General features: G+C 42.7%; 1 protein-coding gene across 2 annotated transcripts; it reads left to right on the top strand.

The window, feature by feature from the left end:
* Window positions 1-53: 53 nt before the first annotated feature.
* ANP32B (acidic nuclear phosphoprotein 32 family member B) lies at window positions 54-26,433 on the top strand. Of its 2 annotated transcripts, XM_032307323.1 has the most exons (7): window positions 57-458; window positions 10,610-10,759; window positions 14,655-14,777; window positions 20,177-20,366; window positions 22,527-22,651; window positions 24,888-24,957; window positions 25,974-26,433. In XM_032307323.1, exons 1-7 carry the CDS (start codon window positions 405-407, stop codon window positions 26,039-26,041), a joined length of 780 nt encoding a protein of 259 aa, XP_032163214.1. In that variant the 5' UTR covers window positions 57-404; the 3' UTR covers window positions 26,042-26,433. The 2 variants fall into 2 exon arrangements, with proteins under 2 accessions (XP_032163215.1, XP_032163214.1); XM_032307324.1 differs by lacking the exon at window positions 10,610-10,759 and having other exon boundaries at window positions 54-458.
* Window positions 26,434-26,859: the final 426 nt, after the last annotated feature.

Here is a 26,859-nt window from a genome sequence, read left to right as displayed (position 1 = left end):
GGCCTCCGCCCCTCCTGCCGCGCGTCTCCCCGCCCCGTCCTTGGTGCAGCAGCGGCCGCCGAGCCGAGCAGCGCCGCGCGGGGCCGAGTGGAGCCGAGCAGCCGCCCGCGCCGCGTCGCCGGTTTAAGCGCAGTGCGGGGCCGCGGCCGGGGGCGGCGGTAGTGAGACCTGCGCTGCGCTCCAGCCCCCTTTTCCCTCCATGGTTTCTCTCCGCTCCCGTGAGTAACTTGGCTCCGGGGGCTCCGTTCGCCAGCCCGCACGCCGCCCACCGCCTGGGACCGCGCCGCCGGGCTCTACCGCCAGCAGACCCCTTCCGACGGCCCTCGCTGCGCAGGCCGGGACGCCTCTCCCCCCTCCGCCCCCGCCGCGGAAAGTTAAGTTTGAAGAGGGGGGAAGAGGGAAACATGGACATGAAGAGGAGGATCCACCTGGAGCTGAGGAACCGGACCCCGGCAGCTGTAAGCAGAACCTCCGTTGGGCGCCCTCTCCCCCCCGATGACTTGCATGTAATGGTGGCCACCTGCGGGGCCCGGGCCGCGGGTTCGCCGGCTCCGGCTCGGAGAAGGGCGCAGCTCGCGGGCTCGGACGGGGAAGGCGGGCAGGCGGGCGGGCGTGGAGGGGGGGAGCGAGCGCGCGGGGATTAACTCTTTGGCGCCCGCGGGCCCCCGCGGCCGTCTGGGGAAGGCGGTGGGGTGGGGAAAAGGAAACTTTGAGGTCCTCGCCCGCCGGGGTCCTTTCCCGGAGAAGCGCGTGTGCGTGTGGCCGGCGGCGAGGGAGGGAGGAGGGGGTTGTGTAACGCTGGGAGCCATGTTTGCAGCCTCCCGGGATGCGCGGCCGGGCGGAGGCCGGGCCTGCCGAGGAGCCGCGCGGCCAGCCGGGGCTGGGCCCGCCGGGGCTCCGCGCGCCCCCGGGCCGGCCGCGGAAGGGGCTCGGGCGGGGCGGGGACTCCTCCGCTCGGGGCTCGCGGTTGGCACCGGCCGGGCCGAGGGTGGGGGGCCGTGGGGTGAGGAGGGGGCTGTCGGCCTCTGAGGGGGGCTAGGAGCCCCCTCGCGGGCTCGGGGGCTTGGGCGGGCGCGGCCTGGCGCGCGCGGAGCGGGGGAGGGGCGAGCCGGACGGCGGAGGTGGCGCAACCGCCGTCCCTCCCGAGGCCAAGTTTGAAAAAAGGACGCGGTTCCCGCCATTTTTCAAGCCTAAAAATAAAACTTTCTCCCCTGTTTCTCTCCCTCCCCTTTCGTCCTCTGGGCCTTCCCCATTCCCGGTCTCCTAGGGCGCGTCCCGGTCGGCCCAGGCTTGGCGGCGGCGGCGTTTTCGCCTTTTCTCTGTGCCGTGGTGGCGGAGCCCGGGGCCCCTGCCCGGAGTCTGGCCCCTCGGTGTGGGCGGGCTGTGGCTCCTCGCGCCAGCCGGGGCGCGCCACGGTCCGACAGAGCGCCATGTTGGCGGGCGCCTGTCTCCCTCCGCCGCGTAAGCCGGCCTGTGGGTTCGGGCCGCCGCTGCCGGGCTCAGCCGGTGGCTTTTCCGTCCGCCTCGCCGGGGCTGTGCTCGTACTGGCGGGAGCTGCGCGCTGCGGCCGCCACTGACTCCTCCGGCTCGACTCCTGTGGGGCGCGCTGCCGTCCCCCCTCCCCCCTTCTTAAAAGGGCAACGCCAGGCGGCCGCCTCCGCCCGGGCCAGGCGCCAGGGGTACGGGCGGGCCTCGACTGGGCTCGCGGGCCGCTTGGTCTCCGCGGCCTCTGCCCCCGCACGTGCTCCAGGGAGGCCGGCACTCGCCGCGGCGGCTGCGTGAGCTGCGGGCGGGCCTTTGAGAATCGCCTCTTTATTCTCCACCCCTGCCCTCCCGGCGGCAGGGCGCGGGGCCATGTTCCCCGGTGCCTGCGCGGGGCGGCCGCGCCTCCGCCAGACCCGGGGCTAGGGTGAGTGGCGTTCCGTGGCGGTGGGGAAGCCTAGGGGAAGTTCTCCCACCCTGTCCCAGTCGAGCGATGGGCGCGCTTCGTGCATTCAGGCAGCTGTGGTAACAAGTTGCCAACTTGTGGAAATTTGTCAACCAGCGTTCGCTTGGTGTGTCCCCACAAATGGGGTACGCGGCGAGCCTCCCCGTGCGTCCTTGGAGGACCTGAGGGGTGGGCGTTGCCAGATGGTCCCCTGGGTTTTCTGGTTGGGGTTCGACCACGGCCGTCCCCTCCGTCCACAGTCAGACATTTTGTGTCGGCCACGTGCTAGTGTAAAAGGTTAAGCCTTTTCGCACCCTAAGACTTAAAAGAGTTCTGTTCTCATTTTAAGTTGTTAATTTCAGACCCTTGCGTTATTGCTGCGAGCTGCAAGTTAGTAGAATGTGGAATAAATTTAGCCAAAATTTCCAAAAGTGTGCACGTGGATCTTCAAAGGGCTTTAAAACTAGGATTTCAACTCTTTGTGCGAGAACTAAAAGTTTGATAAGAGAATTTTTACGCTTTCTGGGAGACACAACTGGGCTGAAGTTCCCACTATATGGAGTTTTTTCACATATGCAGTAACCAGTGTATTACTTTTTAGAAGTACTTAAGTAGGAGCAGGTGTAAACTTTTCAAGTAATCAACTTAGGCCTTATACTCTTGCCAAAGACAGGTTAGTCATGTGATTGTTTCATCAACGTTAAATTAAAAGTCAGTTTGTCAGTTGCACTATTCACATTTTAGGTGCTCAAAAGCAGCAGGTGACTAGTGGCTACTGTTATTGGATAGCACTAGGCTACAGCAGTCCACTACTGGTTTATTAAATATTTGAGTACCGGCAGTATGGCGGGGCCTGGAAAAGCAGGGTGAACTAGACAGCAGTGCCTTCCATCTTGGAGCCTCAGAACCCGGAGGTATCTAAATTGCACTGCTGCAGTTTAGGGGCTTTGGGAGCCCTTCTGGAAGCCTGCTAAGGTTGGGGGACACATGAAGGCTCCCCTGGGAACCCTGAGGAGGAGACTCAGCAAGAGTTCAGCTCTTAAGACAGGAAAGCTTTGATCTTAAATTGAAGGCTTTTTCAGGGGAAAGAATGCTGTAGATTTTGAAGGAAATTCTAAAAGAGTTAAATAGCGCTTTGCACGAAAGAATCATCATTGAGGCAAATGAAAAGTTGGAAGAGGATTTCTTTAAAATCAAACTCAGTCACATGGCTCCTTATGTTTGTTGTGGGGCCAGCTGTTAGAGTAGGCTTGGCCTCTGGGAGCCTGCAGACTCTTGTCATTTGGGGGGAAAGAAAAGAACCATCATTGGATGTACAGCTAAAATACGGACAGGAGGCTTTTAAAGGCATATATGCATTCCGTGGTTGAACTTAATGCCGTCAAATGAGAACTAAGTGTTTGAGGAGGGTAGAGGTTTGATCACACATGACTTTTGTAATTTTTTTTTTCTTAAGGCCAGATAGGCTTTTATTGTGTATGTGACTTTTTGATTTTTATTTTGAGGTTTGAAGATGACTCTGGTAACCCTTACCTTCTTGTGTTGGCCACAGTGTGTGAGACCAAGATAGTAGGTTCAGTTCACCAATTACTATGGTCTTACTCCTTATAAATACAAGTACGCACATTTAAGAGGGGACTTGTGAAGAAATATGTAATTCAGGTTTTTTCCTACGACCAAAACAGCTCTTCTTATCAGGTGTGTTCTCATAGTGGGAAAATGCCGCAGATGGCATTTAAAAATCTACATAAAGAATGAAGATCATCATTTCAAAATATAGGCAAGGATAAGAAATATTTTATACAAAATATTTGTATCGTCAGTTACTTCACTGAGAAGAAATTGTGCAGTGCTAGTAATACCATATACACCACGGAAATTGATGGTATTTTCAGATGTGAACTAAAACACTGATGGGGCTAGTGAAACACAATTTAGTTATATTCCAGAATGGAAAGAACACCTGTTCTTTATGTGAGGCTCTCATCCTTCCCTTGCACGAAATGTGGCCCTCTGTTATGAGCACTTTATTAACTCTGCGTCCAGGACACCAGCCTTGATGTTAGCTGTTGGGAGTTTTCCATTCAAAGTTAGAAAGGCAGGCAATTCCTGTGGTTCACTGGATGCCTCCGTGGGACTTAGGTGGGCTGTGTGCAAAGACGAGGCACTCCTCTTATAAATAAGAGTAACCTTAGGAGACAGACACTTCTGTTTCTCCTACTTTACACCTTTACATTTTTTCCCCAACTTTTTCTGTCTTAAGTCTCTTAATGTAATTTTCAGCACAGTGGGATATTCTAATTGGTTACATAGCAACTTGCTTGCCTCCCCCCCATTTTTAAAGTATTATATCTAAATTGAAGAAAAAAATAGTAGATGTAGATAAAAAATAAAATAGGATGGGGGGATGTGAGATTTCTACCATCTAGACATTTGGGTATATAGTCTACCAAATATTTAATATTTTCCAAATTCAGATTCTTTTAATGTATATATATAAATACAGTAAACTTCTCTATCTCTGTGTGTTACTATTATTTTGCAGTTTCATTGTTAATGTCTGCATAGATCATAATTTATGGGGGTAGTTAGAAGTTTTTTTGCCATTTTAAGTAGTACTGAAAGGAACCTCTTGCAATGTGAATCTGTCTTCTGTCAAATTGTTCAGAATGGTTCCTTTCTTTACCTATACAACCAATAGGATATGGGTGTTTCCTTCTTTCATGCTGACAGTCCTGTCACCTAAATAAAATTGAGAACCATTAATATATATTCTGTCATTTTGAAAACATTTAAAAATTTTTTATTTTTATTTTTTATTAACATATAATGTATTATTTGTTTCAGGGATACAGATCTGTAATTCATCAGTCTTAATTCACAGCACTCAACCGTAGCATATACCCTCCCCAGTGCCCATGACCCAGCTGCCCCATCCCTTCCACCCCCTCCCCTCTAGCAACTTCAATTTGTTTCCTGAGATTAAGAGTCTCGTATGGTTTGTCTCCCTCTCTGGTTTCATCTTGTTTCATTTTTCCCTCCCTTCCCCTATGATCCTCTGTCTTGTTTCCCAAATTCCTCATATCAGGGAAATCATGTAAGTGTCTGAAAACATCATTTTAAAATAATGGTAAAGTAGAAGGTTTGGAACATTGGTTAACTCAGAAGAATGAAATTTGGCAAGGATGCCAGGAGTTACTTTTTCTACATTTTCAGATTATTTCACTTACTGCAATAACCATGTATTAACTTTCTAATTAAAGGAATTGATCACTCAAAATGATCTATAATTCCTCCATACCTTTACCTCCCCCCTCCTTGTAACGGTTATAACCATTCTAATTGGGGAAGATCACCCAGCCAGTTCCAAACCAGTTAGGTAAAATTGATATCAATAGCCAGAGGAGTGGAAAGAGAGCAGGTTGGAGAGGATGAAAGGAAAATTGCTTGATTTTTTTTCTCTGCTAGCACCAATCCCCATAAGTTGACTATAGTATATTTCAGATTTTTCGGTTAAAAAGTAGTAGAAAATAATGGTTTTTCTTATAGTCGCAGAAAACAAAAACAAGATTTAAATAGGAAATAATATGGATTATTTATAGTTTTTAAGTATTTATCTTGAATTTATATTTTTAGAAAGATCTAATTTAATTGGAAATTGAAGGATGAAGAGTAAATTTGGTCTCTAAAGTTTATCAGTCTTCAAACAGAAAGCCAGCTAACTTTATCTTGGATCAAATAGCTCCCTGAGTTGTACACCCAAATGTACAAATGCCTGCCCAGCCTTACCTCCTTAGATAGTAGCTCGGAGAGCATTTGGAACAGGAGGAGAAACTGGGGCCATTTTTTCTTTATTAGAATCCCTCATTTATTCTGGGTCTGTATTGGGAGGCCATGGGGTTATCTATCCCCAACTCCCTGCTCACTGTCCCCTTTCCCACAGTTCTGCCAGGCTTGCAAGCAAGTCAGGGTCCCTCCATAGCAAGGAACAGGGCAGGGGGAAGACTTCCTCAAATGCTGCTGATGCAGTGCCTGAGAGCAGACACATTTCACCATGCTCCTCTGTAGAACTTCAGATGAGCTAGAAGGCAGCTGCTGACAGTTGGCTTTCCAGACTTCTTGTCCTCAGGCAGAGCCCCAAGTGGAACCCTGTGGTCTCTGCTTTCTTCAGTAATTCCCACTTTGTGCATTTTTCCCAGGGGCTTGTCCTCTTACTGTGCCTCTGGTACTCCTGTCCAGGGGTGTCAGGTTTCTTTACTACTACTTCAGCCTTCCTGGAAAAGTCAAGGGGTATGCCTTCTCTGCTGAGCCATACAATCCTCTGCCTGACTCAGCCCAGTAAATTCTGTTACCTTCTACTTGTGGAGAAAATTTAACAACTGAGCTACTCAGGTGCCCTACTTGTGGAGAAAATTTAAAAGTCTCAGGTGTGCATTCCCTGACTTCTTGCTCTCCCACTTATAAACTCACCTACACCTGTATCCATCCTGGCTTTTTCCATAGGAGGAGCGCCCTACCTTCCAACAAGAGTAGAATGATCTATCTCATTTTTAATACGCAGTTTTTATTGTAGTTGCACATCAACTTTTTTAATGTGATGTTTTGTCGTTTTTTGGCTGGTCTGTTTTTTGTCCACGTTTCTTTGGGTTTTTTTTTTTTTCTTAAGGTAAAAACGATATCCTTGAGAAAAAGACAACGCAAATACCTAAAATTTCCATATATCAAGAAAGGTCACAAAAAATAATAGGGGTTGGTTGCCATTTTATATAAAAAGAACTTGGAACTCAGTAACAGACTCAGATGTCTCTATTCTTTCACCTACCAGTAGATTGTGAGGAAAGAATCCTGATTACAGAAGTTTTATGTAAAAAGGTATCATGCCATTATTTATAAATGGGAAAATTAGAAATATACAAGAGGATTGTAATTTGTGGTATATCCTATATACTCTAATTTCTTTAGCCATTAAAAATATTCAGTGTTGTTAAAAGAATGCTTAGTAACAGACTTTTATCTCACCTATATTTGAAATACACAGAGTAAGTTAATACCAAAATATTAACAGTGACAGATATTTCTTGCATCGATACGATAATGCTCAGGATCAGGAAGAGTTTCTCTTTTATATCCAGGTTTTCTATTGCTGCATCTGCTTAACCCCCTACAGTCCTGACACAAACCTCTATCAGTACTCTGATAAGCCTGTGACTAGTTTTCATCATCTAACAGTTGTGAAAGCTCTTTCTCATACCTAGGGTATAGTGGTGACTGAAACAGACAAGACCCTGCCCATAATGAAGCTTGAAATCTAGTGGTGACTTTTTAAGTCTTTATTCTCCTAATAGATTCATATTATCATCATTGAAATGCTAAATAAGATTTTTTTTTTAAAAGATTTTATTTATTTGAGAGAGAGAGCTCATGAGTTGGGGGGACAGAGGGAGAAGCAGACTCCCTGCTGAGCAGGAAGCCTGACACAGGGCTTGATCCCAGGACACTGAGATCAACAGTCTGCGCCAAAGGCAGATGCTTAACTGTCTGAGCCACCCAGGTGCCCGCTAAATAAGGTTATAAAGGAAGGTCTCCCTTTCTCTTCTTGAGAGATTTTCTGTATATAAAAGTGAATCCATTCTTCACATTGCATCCCACCGTGTATCCTGGAAAGGAGTCCCTTTTTGATGAGCATTGACGTTTTCTAATTTTTTCAGTCCTTTCCTCAGTAACTTCTTGTGCCTTGTTTCAGAAGCCTTTACAGGTGTTTGAAACCAGTACTCCACCATTGGTACCATTCCTGATTCTTCTCATCTTTTTTGCAATCTGTCCTTTGTCCTCTTCCTAGGGATTCCACCCTTTCACTCTTATTTCTACCCTGATGACTCCAAAAACAGAACTGACAACCCTTCTCTGCACCCCAAACCACATGTCCTGTTGTCTGGGGAAACTTGTACCCACGCATCCAAAGGGAGCCTTAAACTCAGTATCCTTCATGATATTCATTACATCTGCCCCTCCCAATCTGCTCCCTACTTAACTTGCATCTAGCTACATGGCTCCCATTTCTCTAAGCCAGACTTCAGCTTCCCCTCCATCATCTTCCACACCCAGCAACTGAACCCGCAGATCTGAATCATTTAACATCTTTTTTTTCCCCCTCCCTGTTCCCTCCTCTTGATTCCTATTCTGTTGGTTCAGCAGACCTGTTTTAGCTTACATTTGAATCTTTATGGTAGTTTTTGATGACCCTAGTTACAGTGGAATTTTATCAGTTGAAAGAAATAGCCAAGAGGTGATTTCACCCAGTGAGCTGGGAGGCAATATGGCTAACTCTAGTCCCTCTTCACTTGGCTTTGGCATATTAGTGTCATTCTGTATAATATTTTGGATTCTCTGTGAGATACAGTCATAGAAAATCCCCCAAACCAAATGAGGACTTTTAGTAGTATTGCTGTTCTAGATGTGTGAGCAATTATAGTTGACTTTATTTTTATGGTTTGTTGGTTTTCCTTTTTTTTTTAATACAAAAGAAATACATGCTTATAAAAAGCCAGTACAGATATGAATAAAAGCAGAGGTCCCTGTCGTTCCCCTCATCCCTTTCCCCAGAGGTTACTTTTTTAGCATTTAGTGTGTTCCAGGTGCTACTCCTCTTTAGCTCCATGCCATGAATACTATTATCTTCCTTCACAGATGAGGAACTGAGGCGCAGAGAGGCTAAGTGACTTTTCTGAGGTCACACAGGTCCTAAATGGAAGAGCCAGGATATGACCTCAGTCATCTCTTCCTATAGCCCATCCCACCTCACTTGACACTTTTAAGTTTTCAGATGTGATTTTTCCCCAGAAAAGGAGAAAATGGCAGAGGTGTGTAAAGAAGTGTGGAATGAAGGAAGGAAAGAAGTAAAAGGTGTAGCTGGCCTGCATGTGTCCTCACTGTAACCAGGGCTTAGGAGGAGGAAGTAAACAGGGTAGTGAGAAGTAGTAAAGAAGCAAGTGAGAAGTTGTGGTGTTGTGGGTATCACAGACTCTAAATCTGTGTCCTTCTCTGTAAATGGGGGAGACGGGAAGGTGTAGTGGTGCAAAAATAAATAAATAAATAAATAAATAAATAAATAAAGTGCTTCGTAAATGATAGCAATTACTAGAGTAGTATCCTTGGATTTTGTATGGGAGAATGAAGACATTATTAGCTCATATTCTCATTGTAGAACTGTGAGCATCTCCCTTCCACATGCATGCTTGATTAATGCTATTTAAAATGGTAGATTCAGGGCACCTGGGTGGCTCAGTGGGTTAAGCCGCTGCCTTCGGCTCAGGTCATGATCTCAGGGTCCTGGGATGGAGTCCCGCATTGGGCTCTCTGCTCAGCAGGGAGCCTGCTTCCTCCTCTCTCTCTCTCTGCCTACTTGTAATCTCTCTCTGTCAAATAAATAAATAAAATCTTAAAAAAAAAAAAAGGTAGATTCACAACAAGAGTGCCTTTGGCTGTTAAGTCTAATTTGCATCAGTGTAAATTGACTAAAATGTGTTAAAAAGTTACAAGTTTTAGTGTCCACCACAGAGCAGGAGTGGAAGTAGGGATTAGCCTGATAGATACACAGTAGACTTTTATTAATTAATCAGTATTTAGAATTGTGGGGCACCTGGCTGGCTCAGTCAGTAGAGCACTCAACTCCTGATCTTGGGGTCAGGAGTTCAAGCCCCATCCTGTGTGTAGAGCTCACTTTAAAGTAATAAATATATATATAACGGGGCGCCTGGCTGGCTCAGTTGGTTAAGCGGCTGCCTTCTGCTCAGGTCATGATCCCAGGGTCCTGGGATTGAACCCTGCCTCAGGCTCCCTGCTCAGAGGAGAGCCTGTTTCTCCCTCTCCTTCCACCTGCCTCTCTGCCTACTTGTGTTCTGTCTGTCAAATAAATAAATAAAATTTTAAAAAATGAATACAAATAAATAAAATCTTCAGATACGGTACACTTGGATGGATTGGAATTCTGAATTACAGGACCCACAAAGAAGACTTTGTGGCCTGGAAAAGGAACCTAATTTAATGTCTTAACAGTTTTCTTCTGTAGAAATAGTTTTCTCACATGTAACCCAAATTGATCTTTGTTTTGAATTAAGTCCTCTTGCATCTTGACCCCTTCTATATTATCAAGAAAATCTTAGTAAAGATTAATAAAACCAAAAGTGAAAATGTGTAGTGCAGAAACCTCTTGCCAAAATTGGTTAGGGATTTGATAGGAAAAATAAAGTTTTCCTCTTTTCCTTGTGTCAGTCCCCTGGGCCTTGAGGGAGACTCAGCTGGTGGGGTTAGGGTAGGGGTGGGGCGGTGTCTTCTCTGCTTTCATAGTTAAAGTCCCCTCTTGGGGAACAGACCTGGGAAAAGGAATAAGGAAGATATAGTTTCTTCACTTATATTTTAAGAACTGCAGTTCTGTCTGTGGAAAGTAAAGAGTAAATCTTTATTTATACTGTGGTGTAACATTCCATCCCTGCTATTAGTATATTGTTACTAAGTGCTTAATCATTTTTCATTTATTTATAACTGTGATCTAGGTCTAAGGCCGCCCCTGTATGTGGATGTTTTTGCTGGGTGTTTATGGTTGTAGGTTTTGCTTTGTTCTTTGTTTTATGTGTTTCTGAAAGCTTTTTTTTTTTTTCCTTCTTTCCCCTTTGTCATCCACAGGTTCGGGAACTTGTCCTGGATAATTGCAAATCAAATGATGGGAAAATTGAGGGCTTAACAGCTGAATTTGTGAACTTAGAGTTCCTCAGTTTAATAAATGTAGGCTTGATTTCAGTTTCAAATCTCCCCAAACTACCTAAATTGAAAAAGGTAAGTACTTTGTCTTTAGCAGTAAAAGAGAGAACATCTTGAGAAAGGGAAACATGTATGATTTTACCTGTAAGGAAGCAGTTAGTTTAGCAGAACGCACGTGGCCTTTGGACCTGGGCATATCTGGGATTGAATTCTAGCTCCACCAGTTCCCTGATGATCTTCTGCGGGGTACTTAATCACTCTAAGGCTCAGTTTCCCTCACCTCTAAACTGGTGATACCACCCAGCCTCACAGAACTGCTGTGATGTTTAGGAATAAGACATGTTGGATGCTCAATAAGTAGTAGTTATGAAAAATAATTATTTTGTGAATAAGCTATTACTGGTTAATTGCTCTATGTTAAAATGTTAGCTGTGGTTTTTTCTTAGTATGGTCTGGTTTAAGAACCAAAGGTGCCTCTCACTCTTCATGTTTTATGTTTGTTGATTAAGGGTGAGTTTCAGTAAAAACTTTTCAGATGTGTAGTCTGATCATTCAAACCTATTGTGTAATTCTTAATGACCAGAAAGCTTAAAATGTCTTGTGACTGCAAGAATTCATTGTAACAAAGCTACTGTATTTCTCATCCTAGCCTATGGCTCGTTGTTAGTACTTCATTGGTCTAATTGTAAATCAGTCACGCCACCAATTAAAAAAAAAAAAAAGCCCTCTAGAAAAATATTTTCTCATGTCCTTGCACATGTAACTGTCTCGGGGCTCCAGAAAGTCAAAACTGGAAGAAACTTTGCTTGATTCTAGCCTAGTCCCTCGCTTTATAGGCATTAGCAATAGACTCAGAAAGGTATTTGCCTAAAGCCACCTACAAAAGAGGTTAGCACTTGAGCCAAAACAACCCATATCTCCTATTTCCTAAACCAGTACTTTCTCTATTACATAATGAAAAGTATGTGTAAGTATTGCAGGCTTTTCCACTGTTTGGTATTCACTTTATTAGGGAATTTAAGCAGAACTTTTATCCAAAGGTACACAGAGAAATCTGTAATGAGATTTGGGCAAAATGCAGGTAGGCTGTTCAGTAGCTTGCTTTGAGTCCTGAGAGGAGATTGTTATGGGTAAAGTATATTAATTAAAAACCAAAAACCCGCGACACCTGGGTGGCTCAGTCGGTTACCAGTCTGCCTTCGGCTCAGGTCATGATCCCAGGGTCTTGGGATCGAGTCCCACATCGGGCTTCCTGCTCAGCAGAAAGTCTGCTTCTTTCTCTGCCTGCTGTTCCCCCTGCTTGTGCTCACTCTCTCTCTGTCTCTCTCAATCTAGTAAATATTTAAAAAAGAAAACCAACCCGGAAACTTTTTAAATTTATTGCCTTAGGTAATAAATGCTTAGACATTACCTGAAACTCAGAGGAGTTTCAGGTAACTTAGCTTCCTATCAGAAAGAATAATCCTGTTATATTTAAATTTGTATATTGTTCCTTTCGTCTAAGCATCTATTTTAGAGGTTCAGGTGTAATCCTTTTGTATTTACATGGGTTATTGGTGACACTGGGAGCTCTGATTAACCCATTAAACAAATGATGGCTTTCTAAGCATGTATCTGCATAGACTTGTTGCTCGTGTGATCCTAGTGTGTATTTCGAGTTCTGTTTTCCTAGCATCCTAATACATTTTCCTCTTTACTGTGGTGTGTGTGTGTACTCTGTCAGACTCAGAAGAGAAGTGAACCAGTGACTATCTATAAAGAGGCTTTATCAAATCCTTCTGAAGCCTTGTTAATCACTTACTTGCAGAGTTAGGGAGGAGTGGAGAGATCTACATATCAAACATAAAGGCAGACAAGAGGTTCTCACAACAGATAACAAACTTCCTTTTCTTCCTACCCTGGAGCACAGATTGTTTTTTAAAAAGAAACTGGTTCTGAAAGAAATTTTAGTGTGTAAATATCCCAGGTTTCCTAAATTTACACATTGATTTCATTTCAAAATAAACATGCCACTAAATGTGTTGGCAGATTGCCTTGCTGTCTCTATTCCTTAAGCTAATTCATGTTGAAAGGATAGGAATATTACATATGTGTGACATTCTAACCAACCAAAGAAAGTAGTCTCTGTTTTTGTTTTGATTTACTGGAATCTCAGTAAAGCAAACACTTGAGTCTTTGTTGATAAGACTTATATATATATATATTTTTTAAGGATTTTTTATTTTAGAGAAGAGTGAGAGAGCATGGGGGAGAGGGCAGAGGGAGAGCGAGAAGCAGATTCCCTCCTTGAGCAGGGGCCCCACTAGGGGCTCTATCCTAGGACCCTGAGATTACCTCAGCAAAAGGCAGACGCTAAAACCAACTGAGTCACCCAGATGCCCATAGATTTGTATTTACAAATCTAGAGCATGACTAGATAATTTGGAATATCCCATGGGAAGGAAAAAAATGTTTAGAAGTGTTGTGTTTCCTTTTCTGAAATATTTAGTAACACCTAAGTCGAGGACTTGTTGTTTTTTAAATTCATTCTTTCAACAAGTATTTAAGTTTTTAAAAGTTCCTCTCTTCTGTATCATGTAGTTCATTTCATTGCATGCCAAAGACTAAATTACATGAAGTTTACATGCTATTCTGAGTACATGGCATAGTGAGAAGGACGAATTCTAAGGAAGCTAGCCTGCCTGGCTTTAGGTCTTTGGTCACCCCTGGAACTGTAGTGTGATCTAGGGCAAGTCACAGAATTATAGTTCATTTTCTTCATTTTTAAATCCAGATAATAATTCTTCCTACCCTATAGGGTTATCATAAGAGCAGATAAGCTTGGGACACCTGGGTGGCTCAGTGGGTTAAAGCCTCTGCCCTTGGTTCAGGTCATGATGCCAGTGTCCTGGGATCGAGTCCCGCATTAGGCTCTCTACTCAGCAGGGAGCCTGCCTCCCCCCTCAGCTCTCCCTACTTGTGATCTCTGTCTGTGAAATCCTTTAAAAAAAAAAAAAAAGGTAGATAAGCTCATATTTCTAGTGTTTCAAACAGTGCCTGGCTCTGTACCTAAGTACACGTAGGTACTGTGTAAGAGTTAGATGTGGTTGGCTGCTGTTGTTGGCCCCTAAACTAGAGAATTGAAACCAGTTCTGTGGTCCGAGTTTTCTCATCTGTAAAATGAAGAGTTTGAATTATATGCCCTCGACTGTCTTAATACTTCTGGCTCTAATTTCTTTCACTTCGGGTTCTGATTGCTCAGTGAAGGCTCATTCCTTCATTGGCACACGACTTGCTGTGCTGCTTGACCTGCCACTAAGAAATTAGAGTAGGTTCTCATAAAGGCTAGTGCTGGGTTTATGCAAGAAGTGGCCTCTGGGGAGTTGGTTTCAGCAGCCCTGAAGCTGTTGGCCCACTCACTTTCCTGAGGTCTTGGAGCTTCTTTAAGGGCTTGCTTTGGGACCTGTGCCACTCCTGTAGCCTTCGGAACAACACTCTCTGGTGGCTTCCAGGTAGAGAACCTTCCAGTGTGTCAGAACTATATAGGACCAGATCAGCTTTCAAGTGGGGCATAGTGAGCTTTGTTTGGCACATGGAATAAGCTGCTTAGAATGCACAGACCATTTACCCTTCCTGGCAGGTATAGACTGTTGCAACTTCTCAAAGAATTCTAATTTGTCTTGACCCACTTTTTAGGTTAGAAAATGGATTCACCGATGTCAGGGCCAGATCTTGAGCAAACTAATTAGCAGCTGGTTAGGAAAATGCAGCTCTTATCCATTCTGTTTCTCCTCCTTTCCTCAAATGTTCTTGGGATCTGTAAACTACATAATCTGGTTTTAATCAAACAAAATGAATAAACATGCCCTAACAGGAGCAGAGATTATTTGATCTTGATAAGTATTTAAGAATTGTATTAGCTACTTATGACACCTTAATGATAGGGGTTTCTCTGTGTGTATCTGTGTGTGTGTGGTATATTCTCTTGCAGCTTGAGCTCAGTGACAATAGAATCTTTGGAGGTCTGGACATGTTAGCAGAAAAACTTCCAAATCTTACACATCTAAACTTAAGTGGAAATAAACTGAAAGATATCAGCACCTTGGAACCTTTGGTAAGTAAGTGAGGACTTGGAAACCAGGACTTACTGGTCATTTTCATTTTCATATTTATTTATAGTGAGGGAAATGCTTGGAAATGATAAGAATTGATCAAGAAGGTGGTGGTTTTTATTACAACACTTTCTGTAGAAGTTTTAAAGATCAGGGTATCTCTGGTTATGTGTTCCTGTGGCTTTGCTCTCCCTGCCTGATACTGTGGTGGTTTCCTTCCAAGGGGAATTTTGTTTTTTCCTTTTTTTTTTGTCCTTTTTAACTTTCCTATATTGACCATAGACTTAAACATTTATCTTAAAATTTTTTTTTCCTCACATTGGCCGGGCTAGTCTGTACGTTTATACTTTTACAGAAAAAGCTGTTCATACTGGATGGCATATCTGAATTGTAGATGGAACAGTCCAAGGACAGCTCCAGTTAGTTTTAGGTCTTCTAATTGATCTTGTGCCCCGCTGGATCACTGTCGCCTTAAGTTTTGCATGGGAACCTCCGAATCCTCGGTTTTCATACTGGGATAAGCTGTAAAATGTTAAGTGCTAATTGGGTTACAGGCTTATTGTGTGACCTTGGGCAAATTGCTTCTTCTCTCTGGGCCTCAGTTTCCTCACTTAGGAAGCAGGGAGGATAATAAGCTCTGCCTTACTTTATACTTAGGAGTTCTGAGAATAAAATATGGTAATGTGCTTAACTTTGCTTTGTAAGTTGGGAAGCTGTGCTAATGGGGTCCAGGCCACATGGAAGTTGTAGGGCAGAAAAGAGGGCAGGGAGAGGTTAATGTAAGGTGTGGGGCAGCCTCCCAGGCTGTTCTGTGTGGCTGCCACTGGGAAAGTGCTATGAATTCAAGATTGTTAAGTGACTGATTTGTCTAAATATTGCATTCTGTAAATTTGTCATTGAGCCTGAATTCCATTTTAATAAGGCTAATGGAACTCCCAACTTGTTTTACATGTGTTTCATACATTCAGTCAGTCTTCCCATTTGACTTATCTAGCAAACATTAATTGGGAGAGGGTTTTGCAAGCAGGTAGGAGCTGTCTCAGGATCCAGAAGAGCAAAACCCAAGAGGATAAGACATCTTATCACTTTCAATTCTGATGTCACAGCACATTAAAATATTTGAGCTTCACCTAACTTGTACAGAATGCTCTGTCGATTTTTCAAGGGAAGATGGAGTTAAATTGTGACTTCATTTAACAGAGAGGATTTCCTGCCAGAATTATAGCATCTTTTTTCTCCTAATCAATAATTAAGGCTCTGCACTAACATAGGTTAAATCACCTTTTATTGAGTCCCTTTATTTTTATGTTTCATTCAGTGCACCATGGTTAGCTCCTATTTCTCAAATGGTAGGAGCCTGTTTCTCACCTTTGCTTCGTGAATTTGCCCCTTTGTTCTATTGTAGGTACACCCAGATACTTGGGCTCCTTCCTTTTTACTAGTCTGTTCTTTTCCTCTAACCCAATCCCCATTTCCAGTGTTTCAGCAAACATTAGTGAGTTTTGCTGTATTCAAGGACATTAACATTGGCCCATTGTATCCTCCTGTGACCCAGAGAAAAGAGAACGACAGTCCCCCTTTTAGAGATGAGGGAACCAACTTCAGAGAGCTTAAATAATTACTCAGTGGCCACATGATAAATGGCAAAGTAGAGGTTTAAATTCAACTCTGGCATTCTTTCCACTGCCCTTGGGACCTGTTCTTTTTGCCTTCATATTTATTCCATACCCAAATTAACATTAAACTGAGAATTCCAAGAGGAGCACTAAATTAAGTGCTGGAGTCTCTCCTGAACCTTCCTTCATTGTGTATGTGTCTATGATAGGCCTATTGATTCAGGGTTACTGTGAATCTAAGAACCCCTTTTTTCTAGAACAGAGTGCCACGCAGTGCCTCCCATGGTGGGTCATTGGCTGTTGCCCAATTCTTGTGCCAACCTGAGTCCTCTTTGATGACTAGAAGTTTTTGTCCATGGTCTAGCACACAGAGGCAGAGCAGAAGCAAACATTTTGTGGGAGTTGTTTTCTTGGGCGTTCCTGACCTGGTCAGTGATGTATGAGCGCCCTTTGGTGGCTGTGAACATCTAGGTCCCCCAGGACAATGAAGAGTGGTAAATAATTGTATTTACCATTTTTAGAGGATCTGCTATGTACCAAGCACTGCAGTAGATGCTTCATGTATGCGATTTCGTTAGTAATCCTCACATTTCTTCAAAGAGAATAAGAAATAACACGGCCCTCTTTTATGCATGAGGAAGCTGAGGCTTGGGAGAGTCCGAATCCCTTGTCCAGAGTCACACACCAGGCTAGCCAGTGACAGAGCCACAGTGCTGCACAGCCAGGGCCATCTGGAAAAGCTTGACCTCCCACCATTCTCCTGAACTTGCTCTTCAGGTGCCTGGGGGTGCTAGGTAGGTCTCCTAAAGTTTTATCTTGGAATAAAATAAAACTGCAGGAGAAGATGAAGGGGGGAATGTTGGGTCCGTTTTGTCTTCTGAAAGTATTCTTCAGTGGGAACAACACCATTCTCATCCTCATTAACCACGTACATTTTGAACACCGTCTACTTTGAGCCCAGTTCTTACAGTCATTGCAATGATTGTGAATGCCTCTGCTTGCTACAGGGACATTAATCGAGAGACAAAGAAGGCATCAATTCAAACTTCCTTGGACACCTTTTTTAAGAGACCTGGGCCATCCAAACCATCCCCCAAAGCCCTTCTAAATTCTAAGAAGGCAAGCAAAATTATTGTTAATAAAATGTTTAATGTTTATTATGGCTAGCCTGTTAGTTTTAGGCCACATTTCTGGTGTGGTAGCATTCTGATTTTTGAGCGGTTTTTTTTTTGTTTGTTTGTTTGTTTTTTGGTGTTTTTTTTTTTTTTTAAAGCACTATTTACACATTTCATTGGGTTCCTGACTAAATCTGTGGGTAGTATATTTGGGGCCTTAAAGCACAATTATATTACTTTAAACAGTTCTAGAGTACTACAGTTACTTGGAATTTTGTTGTTGTTTATTTACTTTCACTTTGTTTTCTAGCATACTGTTTGGCACGTTTGAGTTATTCATAATGGGTTCTTAAGAAGTAGCCAAAAATTTCACAGATTCATTGGAGTTTCAGAAATAGGTGGAGGCCCTGTGTACTGTGACAGGAGGTGGAACTAGAGAAGGGGCTTGAGGCACCAGAGAGTGTGAAAGATCAGGGGTTGTATGCATTTTTGTGCATCCATTCCTAGGGAATAATTTTGAAAAGCAAATGGCTCATTCCCTTGAGTGAAGAATTTTTAGACTTTGGGAAAGCTGCCTAAATTTACTTGTGGTCGTATCTTAGCTGTACAGAGACAACCTTTTTGTGAAGAGAAAAGAGTTCCCAGTGTGTCAGCTAGTTGTCTGGGGTGGTATTACAACATTTTTTCCCTCTTTGGCAGGAAGCCCTACCTGGGCTTCTGGAGGTCAGGACCTACCCGGTAGGGAACCTAATCTGAAAGCCACACAACATAAAAGCAGCTCTCCCTATGATTAGAAGGGCTGGGGACCGCTTTCTTAAGACCTCAGGGGACTGACTTACATAAGCACATTATTTGATCCACAAAGTCTCGGATCACTGTACATTGGTGTTTGGAGGAGTGCATTTGCCTGTTGCCGTAACCCTGCTCTGTGTCCCTGCCTGGCTCTCAGTTCCCAAGGGCTGCTCAGTGAAAATAAAACAAGTGTGACCAGGAAGATGAAGATGAAGATCCTATAAGTCCAGGGGTCAGCAGCCCTTCCTCTACGGGGCCAGATAGATGTTTCAGGCTTTGTAGGCCATAGGGTCTGTCGCAGCTACTCAGCTTTGCTGTTATTCTAATACGAAAAAAGCTGTACATAGTACATAAACAAATGAAGTGGCTGTGTTAGAATAAAACTTATTTTACAGAAACAGGCGGTGGGCCAGGATGAGCCGGTCATCTTTTGCCAAGCCCTGCTTTAGGGTAAAGATTTTAGATTATTTTCTAACTCTCCCAGATCACTAAGATACCTCAAGTCCTGAAGACAAGGTTTTTTCCATCTGCATTTCTTCCTGGGGCTTGTGAATGTTGAAATAGTTTTCCCAATAAAGCATCAAAGCCTTTGAACAGTGTTTTTTTGTTTTTTTTTTTTTTTTCAGCTTACTTCATGCAGAGATCCTCTTAGTTTTGTTTTTGTTTTGTTATAGTACTACTTTCTCAGAGAATACCAAGCTTTTTCTCCTGATTCAGAACACTTAAAAGTGACATTTATGAAGGTACATGTCCTGTGCCCTCTGTGCTTATTGGCCCTATTCTAGAGGGCACTAGGCTACATACTACTTGATGTTTTGTGTTTGCGTTTTAAAAACTTGGCCCTCTTCTTCCTAAGAGGGTCTGCTGTTACTTCCTGCTGTTCTCTTCTGTTTGCCTGTAATATACTCCCTCTGCCCTCCCAGAGTCTCCCTTCACCTTTAGTCACAATTTGCAAAAGCTGGGATTGAAATACTGTTACACAGTTGTAATAGCAAATGAGTCCCTGAGTAAAATACATGGACATTTTCTTATCTACTTTGGCTACTCAGAAAACTTTCCTCGACCCAGGCTTTCAGATACCAACTATTTTGTGTTTTGTACATTAGATAGATTAAACCAAAGTTCTAGACAAATGAGGTATTGCAACAAAATTTCAGGGTATGGTAAAATCAGAAGAAATTTATATCAGGAAGGTCTGGTAATGGTGTTGATCCTTTCCCCTCAAATTAAAAAAAGAACATTGTTCTCTCCTTCAGAAGTTTCAACTCTTGAGCGCCCCTTCCCTTTCCCCAGCCTGTACTGACTCCTCTCTTTTTGGAGAATAACCATTACCAATAATTGTTATCATTTGCTTTATTATATGCTATTCTCTTGTGTTTCACATCTGTGTCTCTGAATAGAAATCACAAGTACTTCAAAATTGATGCATTGATTAATTGAATGAATTTGTTTTCCCCCATCCTGCCACCCCAGAGCATTGAAGACTGGACTTGATATCCAGCAAGTTCTTTTGGCCATCTGATTACTTCAATGTTAAAACTTAGTTTTGAACCAAATTTATTAAAACTCTGATTTGTCTCATACTGTGAAAAGATCCGGTTTTAATGAATAGTTTTTCAAATTCGTTTTTCTTAAAATTACTAATGCTGCCAGAAAAAGACAGTTCTCTGAGAAGGTAGAGAAGGTAGATTGTAGAATCTAAAATCTAGTGGCGCATTATAAAGGTTGTGAAGGACTTGAGATGTTTTCCTGTGTATAAAGCTGAGTCAGTAGCAGCTAAATGAATACAGAGCCTAGAATCTTACCTCTTCGGGAGATGGGTTTTGTTGCTTATATTCCTTTGGTTTAGAAATTTTGTTTCTTAATCCTTTTCTTCAGAAAAAGTTGGAATATCTGAAAAGCCTGGATCTGTTTAACTGTGAGGTTACTAACCTGAATGACTACCGAGAGAGTGTCTTCAAGCTTCTGCCCCAGCTGACCTATCTGGATGGCTATGATCGAGAGGATCGGGAAGCCCCTGACTCAGATGCTGAGGTGGATGGTGTGGATGAAGAAGAGGAGGATGAAGGTAGGTGGGGGTAACATCCAGTGAACCTAATTTCTGCCCGCCAAAGGTCGTGATTAGCGGTTGAATGTTCTTGGTATTGAGAACAATAATTACTTTCCATGTGTATAGGGAATTTATTTCCATTAAATTTGGAACTAGGACCTCTAATTAATTTTAATAAGTTCTTGGGACATTGAAGCCTTCAAATGATTCAAAATAAAAATGATTTGTTAGCCTCGAATTTGGAGCCCTAACACATTGAAGTATTTGTGGTTTACAGTTTACTGAAAGGACCATCATCTCGTGTCTTCCCTGCCTTGTTCGTTTCTTTTCTGGGTTACTGTCTGACTTACCCTTATAAACTCAGCTTTGTCAGCACTTCCAGACTGCATTTCCTGATGCTCATGAGCTAGGTTAGGTTCCTTGCACATGCTAAAGCTCTTCCTTGCTTACCTCTTTCATAACCTGTCACTCTCTGCTACTCTTGTCCCTTTCAACTATGCTGTGATGATCTTGGGTAGAAACAGTTTTTGTCCTCTTTATTCACAAGGCCTACCACTTCACAGATAGTAGGTACGTGTCCGTTGTATCCAAATGTAAATAAAATCGCTTTCCTGATGGTCTTGTGCTCTCCCTGCACCGTGACTCACTGACTCTGAGCCACTCAGGGTAAATAGTTTCTCACCTCCAGTGGCTTAGAGGAAGCAGAATGATCAGTTTTCACATAAGTCAGCATGAAGAAAAGTTACTGTCCTAGAATTCCTAATGTTGCTGCAATTTGTGGTATTACTGTATTTGAAGCATTATTTTAAATATCTTCTCTTTAAAGAGAAAAATACATAAAACAAATGGTCAAGAAAAATAAAGGAGAAAAACATCAGGCAGCTTGGGTGCAATTAATGGTGTAATATTCTGGTAGCATCTTTGCAGATTGACCGCAGATTGGAGACAAGGCAAACAAGGAGCGGATGTAGGATGGTAAAGCGGACACAGAATAGGACTTCTCTCTTTGTTCCATATGTTCACATCACTTACTCCCTTCACTGAAGGTTCTCAGGTAGTCATGAAAACCCTCGTCATGCCTCTTGTCATCTTAAGTTCACCTTAAACAAGTCGAGTGGCCACATGTGCAAGAGCCTGTAAGGAAGTTCCTTGGACGGTGGAGAGCAGCTCCTGAGAGCGAGTATCAGTCAAGCAACAAGTTTGAGCTTTTATGTGCCAGGGACTGTGGAATATAGTTTCGAAAGTAGAAAGGAGACATGGTTCCTGGCCTTGGTCTTTACAGTCTGCTGAGAAACGTTAAGTAATCCCAAGTGAGTAAAGCATGTGATAATGGAGGAGTATCAGGTGCTCGTGTGAGAGCGTATGAGCCAGGATTAGGAGGTCTGGCGAGTTTGTCTGAGGAAGTGATGTTTAACTGAGACCCAAAGGTTTGAATCGTGTTAGCCAAGCGGAGAAGAAAGGGAAGAGCCTGCAGAGACTAGGAAGCTGGCCAGCGCAGCAGGCTCTAGGACCAGGAGCGATAAGAACTGCTAGCCTCCAGGCCTGCACCAGCTGGAGTAGAGACACAGGTTGCAGGTGCCTCTCAGCCTGCCTCTTGTTCCCCACCCACGCTGACCCTCCCATTATAGGCTTATGAGCGTTTCTCAGGTTACTCATCTGCCTCTGGTTTTGTGGTGGTACCCTTACCGCAGAGAAGGAGCTCAGTGTTAATTATTTGGGGAAGGTGTGTGATAATTTTTGCTGTGGAAAATTCTAGACATAGACAAAGATAGAAATAACAGTAAAACTAACTTTCACGTTCCCATCACTGAGCTTCAACAATTACTGGTTTATGGCTGATCTTATGTTATACGTTTACATCCCAAACTACTTCCCTCTCCCTTATTTTGAAGCAGATCATAGGAATTCTGTCCTTTCATCAGTAGCTGTTGTAGTATACAGCTAGTCCATCAGGACTCCTGGCCTCCAGATGTGAGGGGACTGATGGATAAAGGAGCTCTGATGGATAAAGGTTACAGCTGCCTGGGAGAAAGGGGGCAAGTGTGGTACGTGGGTTTCCCAGACACTGGTGTAGCCCAGTGTTTGTCTCATAGACCGACCTAAAGTGCCCTAGCACCTTAGTACGCGTGCCTGGTGGGCCATCGAGGGGATTTAATGAACTCCTTTGGACTGTTTCAGAAGGAGAAGATGAGGAAGATGAGGAGGATGAGGATGGTGAGGAGGAAGAGTTTGATGATGAAGAGGATGAAGATGAAGACGAAGATGTAGAAGGAGAAGAAGATGAAGACGAAGTCAGTGGGGAGGTTGGTGTAACTGTTGGCTGCTCTGTTTCCTATTTGTAGCTAAAAATGAGGTCTTTTTTGCTGCTGTTGTTAAGAAAAGAAAGAAAATGGGCTTCTGATGAAAGTAGTAAACTTGTAAATAGACCAATAATGACATGATTGGTAGAATTCTTTTCCTCCCCTTTTTAGTAAATACTAAGCAGAATGCTTACAGAATGCAAATTAGACACAGTGCTTGGCTGTGTGGGATAAGTTTTGACCCTTTAACTTAGGAAGTAGTGAGTGTCCTTTCCATAGGGTGAGAAAACGAAGTGTTGTGAGCTGATAGTATGTCCATCCCTTGGTTGTGTTGAAGGGAAGGATATGTTTACCAAGTCTGAACTTGTTCTTGTATGTTCAGCTTAATTCAGTAAATACATGTAATGCCTGTTGTTTTAAAGAGGTGGGGATGCAAAGTTAAGCAAGAATGTGGTCCTGTCTTGAAAGGTCCTGTCTTGAAAGTTGTCTAGTTTATGGGACACCCAGTGATACAACACCTCTGAGGAGCTGAATGCCACAGAAGGACAGGAGAAAGGAGTGACTTGACTTTGATAGACCTCAAGGAAGTTATGAAAACAGAGAAAATGGGATGTCATCAGAATGCACGTTGCTTTGTAGTACAAAAAAAAGAAAGGCTGAGCAATTTGTGTAATCTCATAGGTATTTAATGAAATTAAATTCCTAAAAGAAACTTTTTATGGGGATGAGCATATAAAAATTTTCTTCTGAAATTCAGGGTTCTAAAATCATTTTTTGAATTATTCATTATAAATTGTATACTAATTAAACACATCTGGCAAATTAAATGCTTCTGAGAAGCAGTTTTATTTATTATTTTTATTTTTATTTTTTAAAGATTTTATTTATTTGGCAGGGAGAGACACAGTGAGAGTGAACACAGCAAGGGGAGTGGGAGAGGGAGAAGCAGGCTTCCAGCAGGGAGCCGGATGTGGGGCTTGATCCCAGGACCCTGGGATCATGACCAGAGCTGAAGGCAGACACTTAATGACTGAGCCACACAGGTGCCCCTAAAAAGCAGTTTGTTTTTTTTGTTTGTTTGTTTTTCTATTTTATATAACTAGGGTAAATACTTCTAATATAAATGAAAAGGGGGTTATACTTTTAATACAAATGAAAATAAAGCAAATTCTCAAAAGACAAGGTCTTTCAGCTAATATTTGAAACCTTAAGACTGAATTAGCTCTTCAGGGGAATGAATATAGAAAGGAATGTAGAATCAAAACAGCCATAGGAATACTTGTAGGAAAAAGTGGATTGCTGGGTTTCCTTAGCAGAGATCTAGCAATGCTGTGCAGATTAGGAGAAAGTGGATCCACTAAATATGATCATACACTATTTATCAGACCTGTAGAATGGAAATCCAGGAAAATGAACCAATGCTTGGATCACAGACAGTTCTTTTTCTCTCTATATATTTATTTATATCTACGTATATGGTGTGTATGTATATCTATACATAATTTATGTGGGCATATGTGTGTGTGTGTGTTCATATGTGTATATATGCTTGTTTATATATGTATGAAATTAGAGTCAATAAATAGGAAAGTAATGAAGAAAAGATGTAAGACCCCTGTAAGAATAGGTGACTTTAGGGGGCGCCTGGGTGGCTCAGTGGGGTAAAGCCTCTGCCTTCGGCTCAGGTCATGATCCCAGGGTCTTGGGATCAAGCCCCGCATCGGGCTCTCTGCTCGGCAGGAAGCCTGCTTTCCCCCCTCTCTCTGCCTGCCTCTCTGCCTACTTGTGATCTCTGTCTGTCAAATAAATAAATAAAATCTAAAAAATTAAAAAAAAAAAAAGAATAGGTGACTTTAGAAGGACAGGGAGCTCAGTATTACACCAGAAGTCAGATTAAAGAAGGTTAAAGAAAAGAATATAGAAAAAGAAAGCAGCAAGTCTGACACCACAAATTCTCTTAGTTCCATTTTGCTTTCTTATGCAGTGGGGAGGACAAATGGAATTATATTTGAAAAAGGCAACAAAGTAAAAAGTTAAGATCCTAAAAAGCAGTTTATAAAGAAAATTTTAGTTTAAGCTTATTCAGAAAAATGAACAGATTTCAGGACATTCAAGTAGATAAAGATAATATTAAAAGGTTTTCTTCTTGATGAATTATTACATTTATTGGCAAATTATCTTTCTGTACTTCTAAGTTTGCAGATTAATCCAATAGCATTTGCTATTTACTCGTCTTTAGGAAGAAGAATTTGGACATGATGGAGAAGTTGATGAAGATGAAGACGACGAGGATGAAGATGAAGATGAAGGTGGGTGTTACGCGTGCACGTAGGTCCTCCTCAGTTAAAAATTCACGGGGAAATGGCCATTAATTTTGAATTTGAAACTAAAGAGAGAACAAAATAAGACTCCCTCGGCCCGGGTAGCCTTCACAGGTGCTTGTACAGCACTGTCGGGGCGCCTGGGCTCAGGCGGTAGTGGGTGTGCGCAGACAGGAGGCTGCCCTTGGCTGGTGCCTGGAGTGTGTCCTACCCACCCCAGTGCTGGGATTACTGCCACACCTGACACTGCTGGTTTGGGAAGTCTTTCACTAGTTTTAATAACTGGATCATAACTTTTGCAAAATATAAATACAGCATCTTTCCAACTTTATTACTATTACTTCTTTTCCTTACCACAACCAAAACCAATGAAACAGCTATTTATTTGTTAATTGTTGGAAATACAGATTCTCACACCTGTGTGGGTTTCAGAGTACCAGATTGTTTGCTCTGCTTTCCATTGGTTTGTGCTTTCTCAGCATCTGCAGTCTGTGCCAGCCACTGGACTAAACTTAACCCTGAGTGCAACGGTAGGTAGGGCTCAGTACCGCCCTCAGGGAGCTTTTCAGAACAGCATGCGTGGTTAGGTAATTTCGTTGATACAGCCTCGAATTTTTACTGGTTGGAAAAAAACAGGATGATGTGTAGGTATTCTTAGATCCTCAAGAATGAATACCAGATACCTGAGGATTCTAAGAAATACCTTTTGAGTTAAACACTCAGTTGCTACAATGTGAGTCAACTTAAAGACAGCACATTAAAATGGAGAAAACTGGGTTAACTTCGCTGTCATTTGATGTTGTTGGGCATGTTGCCCTTCTTAATTCAGTAGTTGCTAGTTGCGCTTCTTCGTTAATACCCTTAAAATCAGCAACCTACCAGTCCGTTCAAGCTTACAGGTTTTAAATCTCCCAACTGTCAAAAGTTCATTGTTACCTCCATTAGCAATAACATAGGCAAATACTTTTCCGATTGTCTCAAAGTGAATTTTTGTTATTGTGCAGAAGAGGAAGAAAGTGGGAAAGGTGAAAAGAGGAAGAGAGAAACAGACGATGAAGGAGAAGATGATTAAGACCCCAAAAAACTTGCAAAGAAAGAACTGTTCAGTATTGGTTGGACTGCTCATATGGATTTGGTAGCTGTTTAAAAAAAAAAAAAAAAAAAAAAAAAGGTAGCTGTGATACAAACCCCAGGACACCCACCCACCCAAAGAGCCAAAGAATAGTTCCTGTGACATTCCACCTTCTTCCATTTAGCCCCTCTTGGAAATTCACCATCAAGCTTGGGGACTTCACCCCAACAAAATTGTAAGCGTTGTTAGGTTTTCATGTCAGACTTGCTGTAGCGCGGGGAGCTGTGATTGGTGAGCCGGCCGTCTGTGGCTACCAGTTGCACCAAGACTGTAACAGCATTTTTACTTTCTGTACAACAAAGAAGCTTTGTAAATAAAATCTTAACATTTTGGGTCTGTTTTTTATGCTTCTCTTTTCAATGAAATTTTTTTACATTAGGACATTTTATGTGTCAACTGCCAAAAAAGTATTTTTAAGAATTTAAGTGAAATAAACGCGTTCCTCTTTGGTAAAGTCTAGTTGTATGCTTACATTTTTAAATTAGACTAATTGTAAGCTCATGTTAAAACACTAAAGAACTGGTGTCTCTGGGATTTTTATGTTAATGGTTGTTGAGAGGAAATGCATATAGGGGTCTTTGGACACTTAAATCTGATTCTCCTCATTCCTCTACTGTGGGAGTAGGCCCTCCCACCACCCTAAAAACGTTTGAAATTCAGTGCTCTGGAGCCCTTGAAAGCCAATAAAAACTGTTAGATTCAAGTAATAGATGAATTAAGAAGAAAAGGATAATATGAAGGAAAAGCCTTACCCTGGG

This window comes from Mustela erminea, chromosome 12 (genome assembly GCF_009829155.1).
Source record: "Mustela erminea isolate mMusErm1 chromosome 12, mMusErm1.Pri, whole genome shotgun sequence".
Taxonomy (NCBI): Eukaryota; Metazoa; Chordata; class Mammalia; order Carnivora; family Mustelidae; genus Mustela; species Mustela erminea.
The sequence above is the reverse complement of the archived record's forward strand: the minus strand, read 5'-3'. Positions and strand labels throughout refer to the sequence as shown.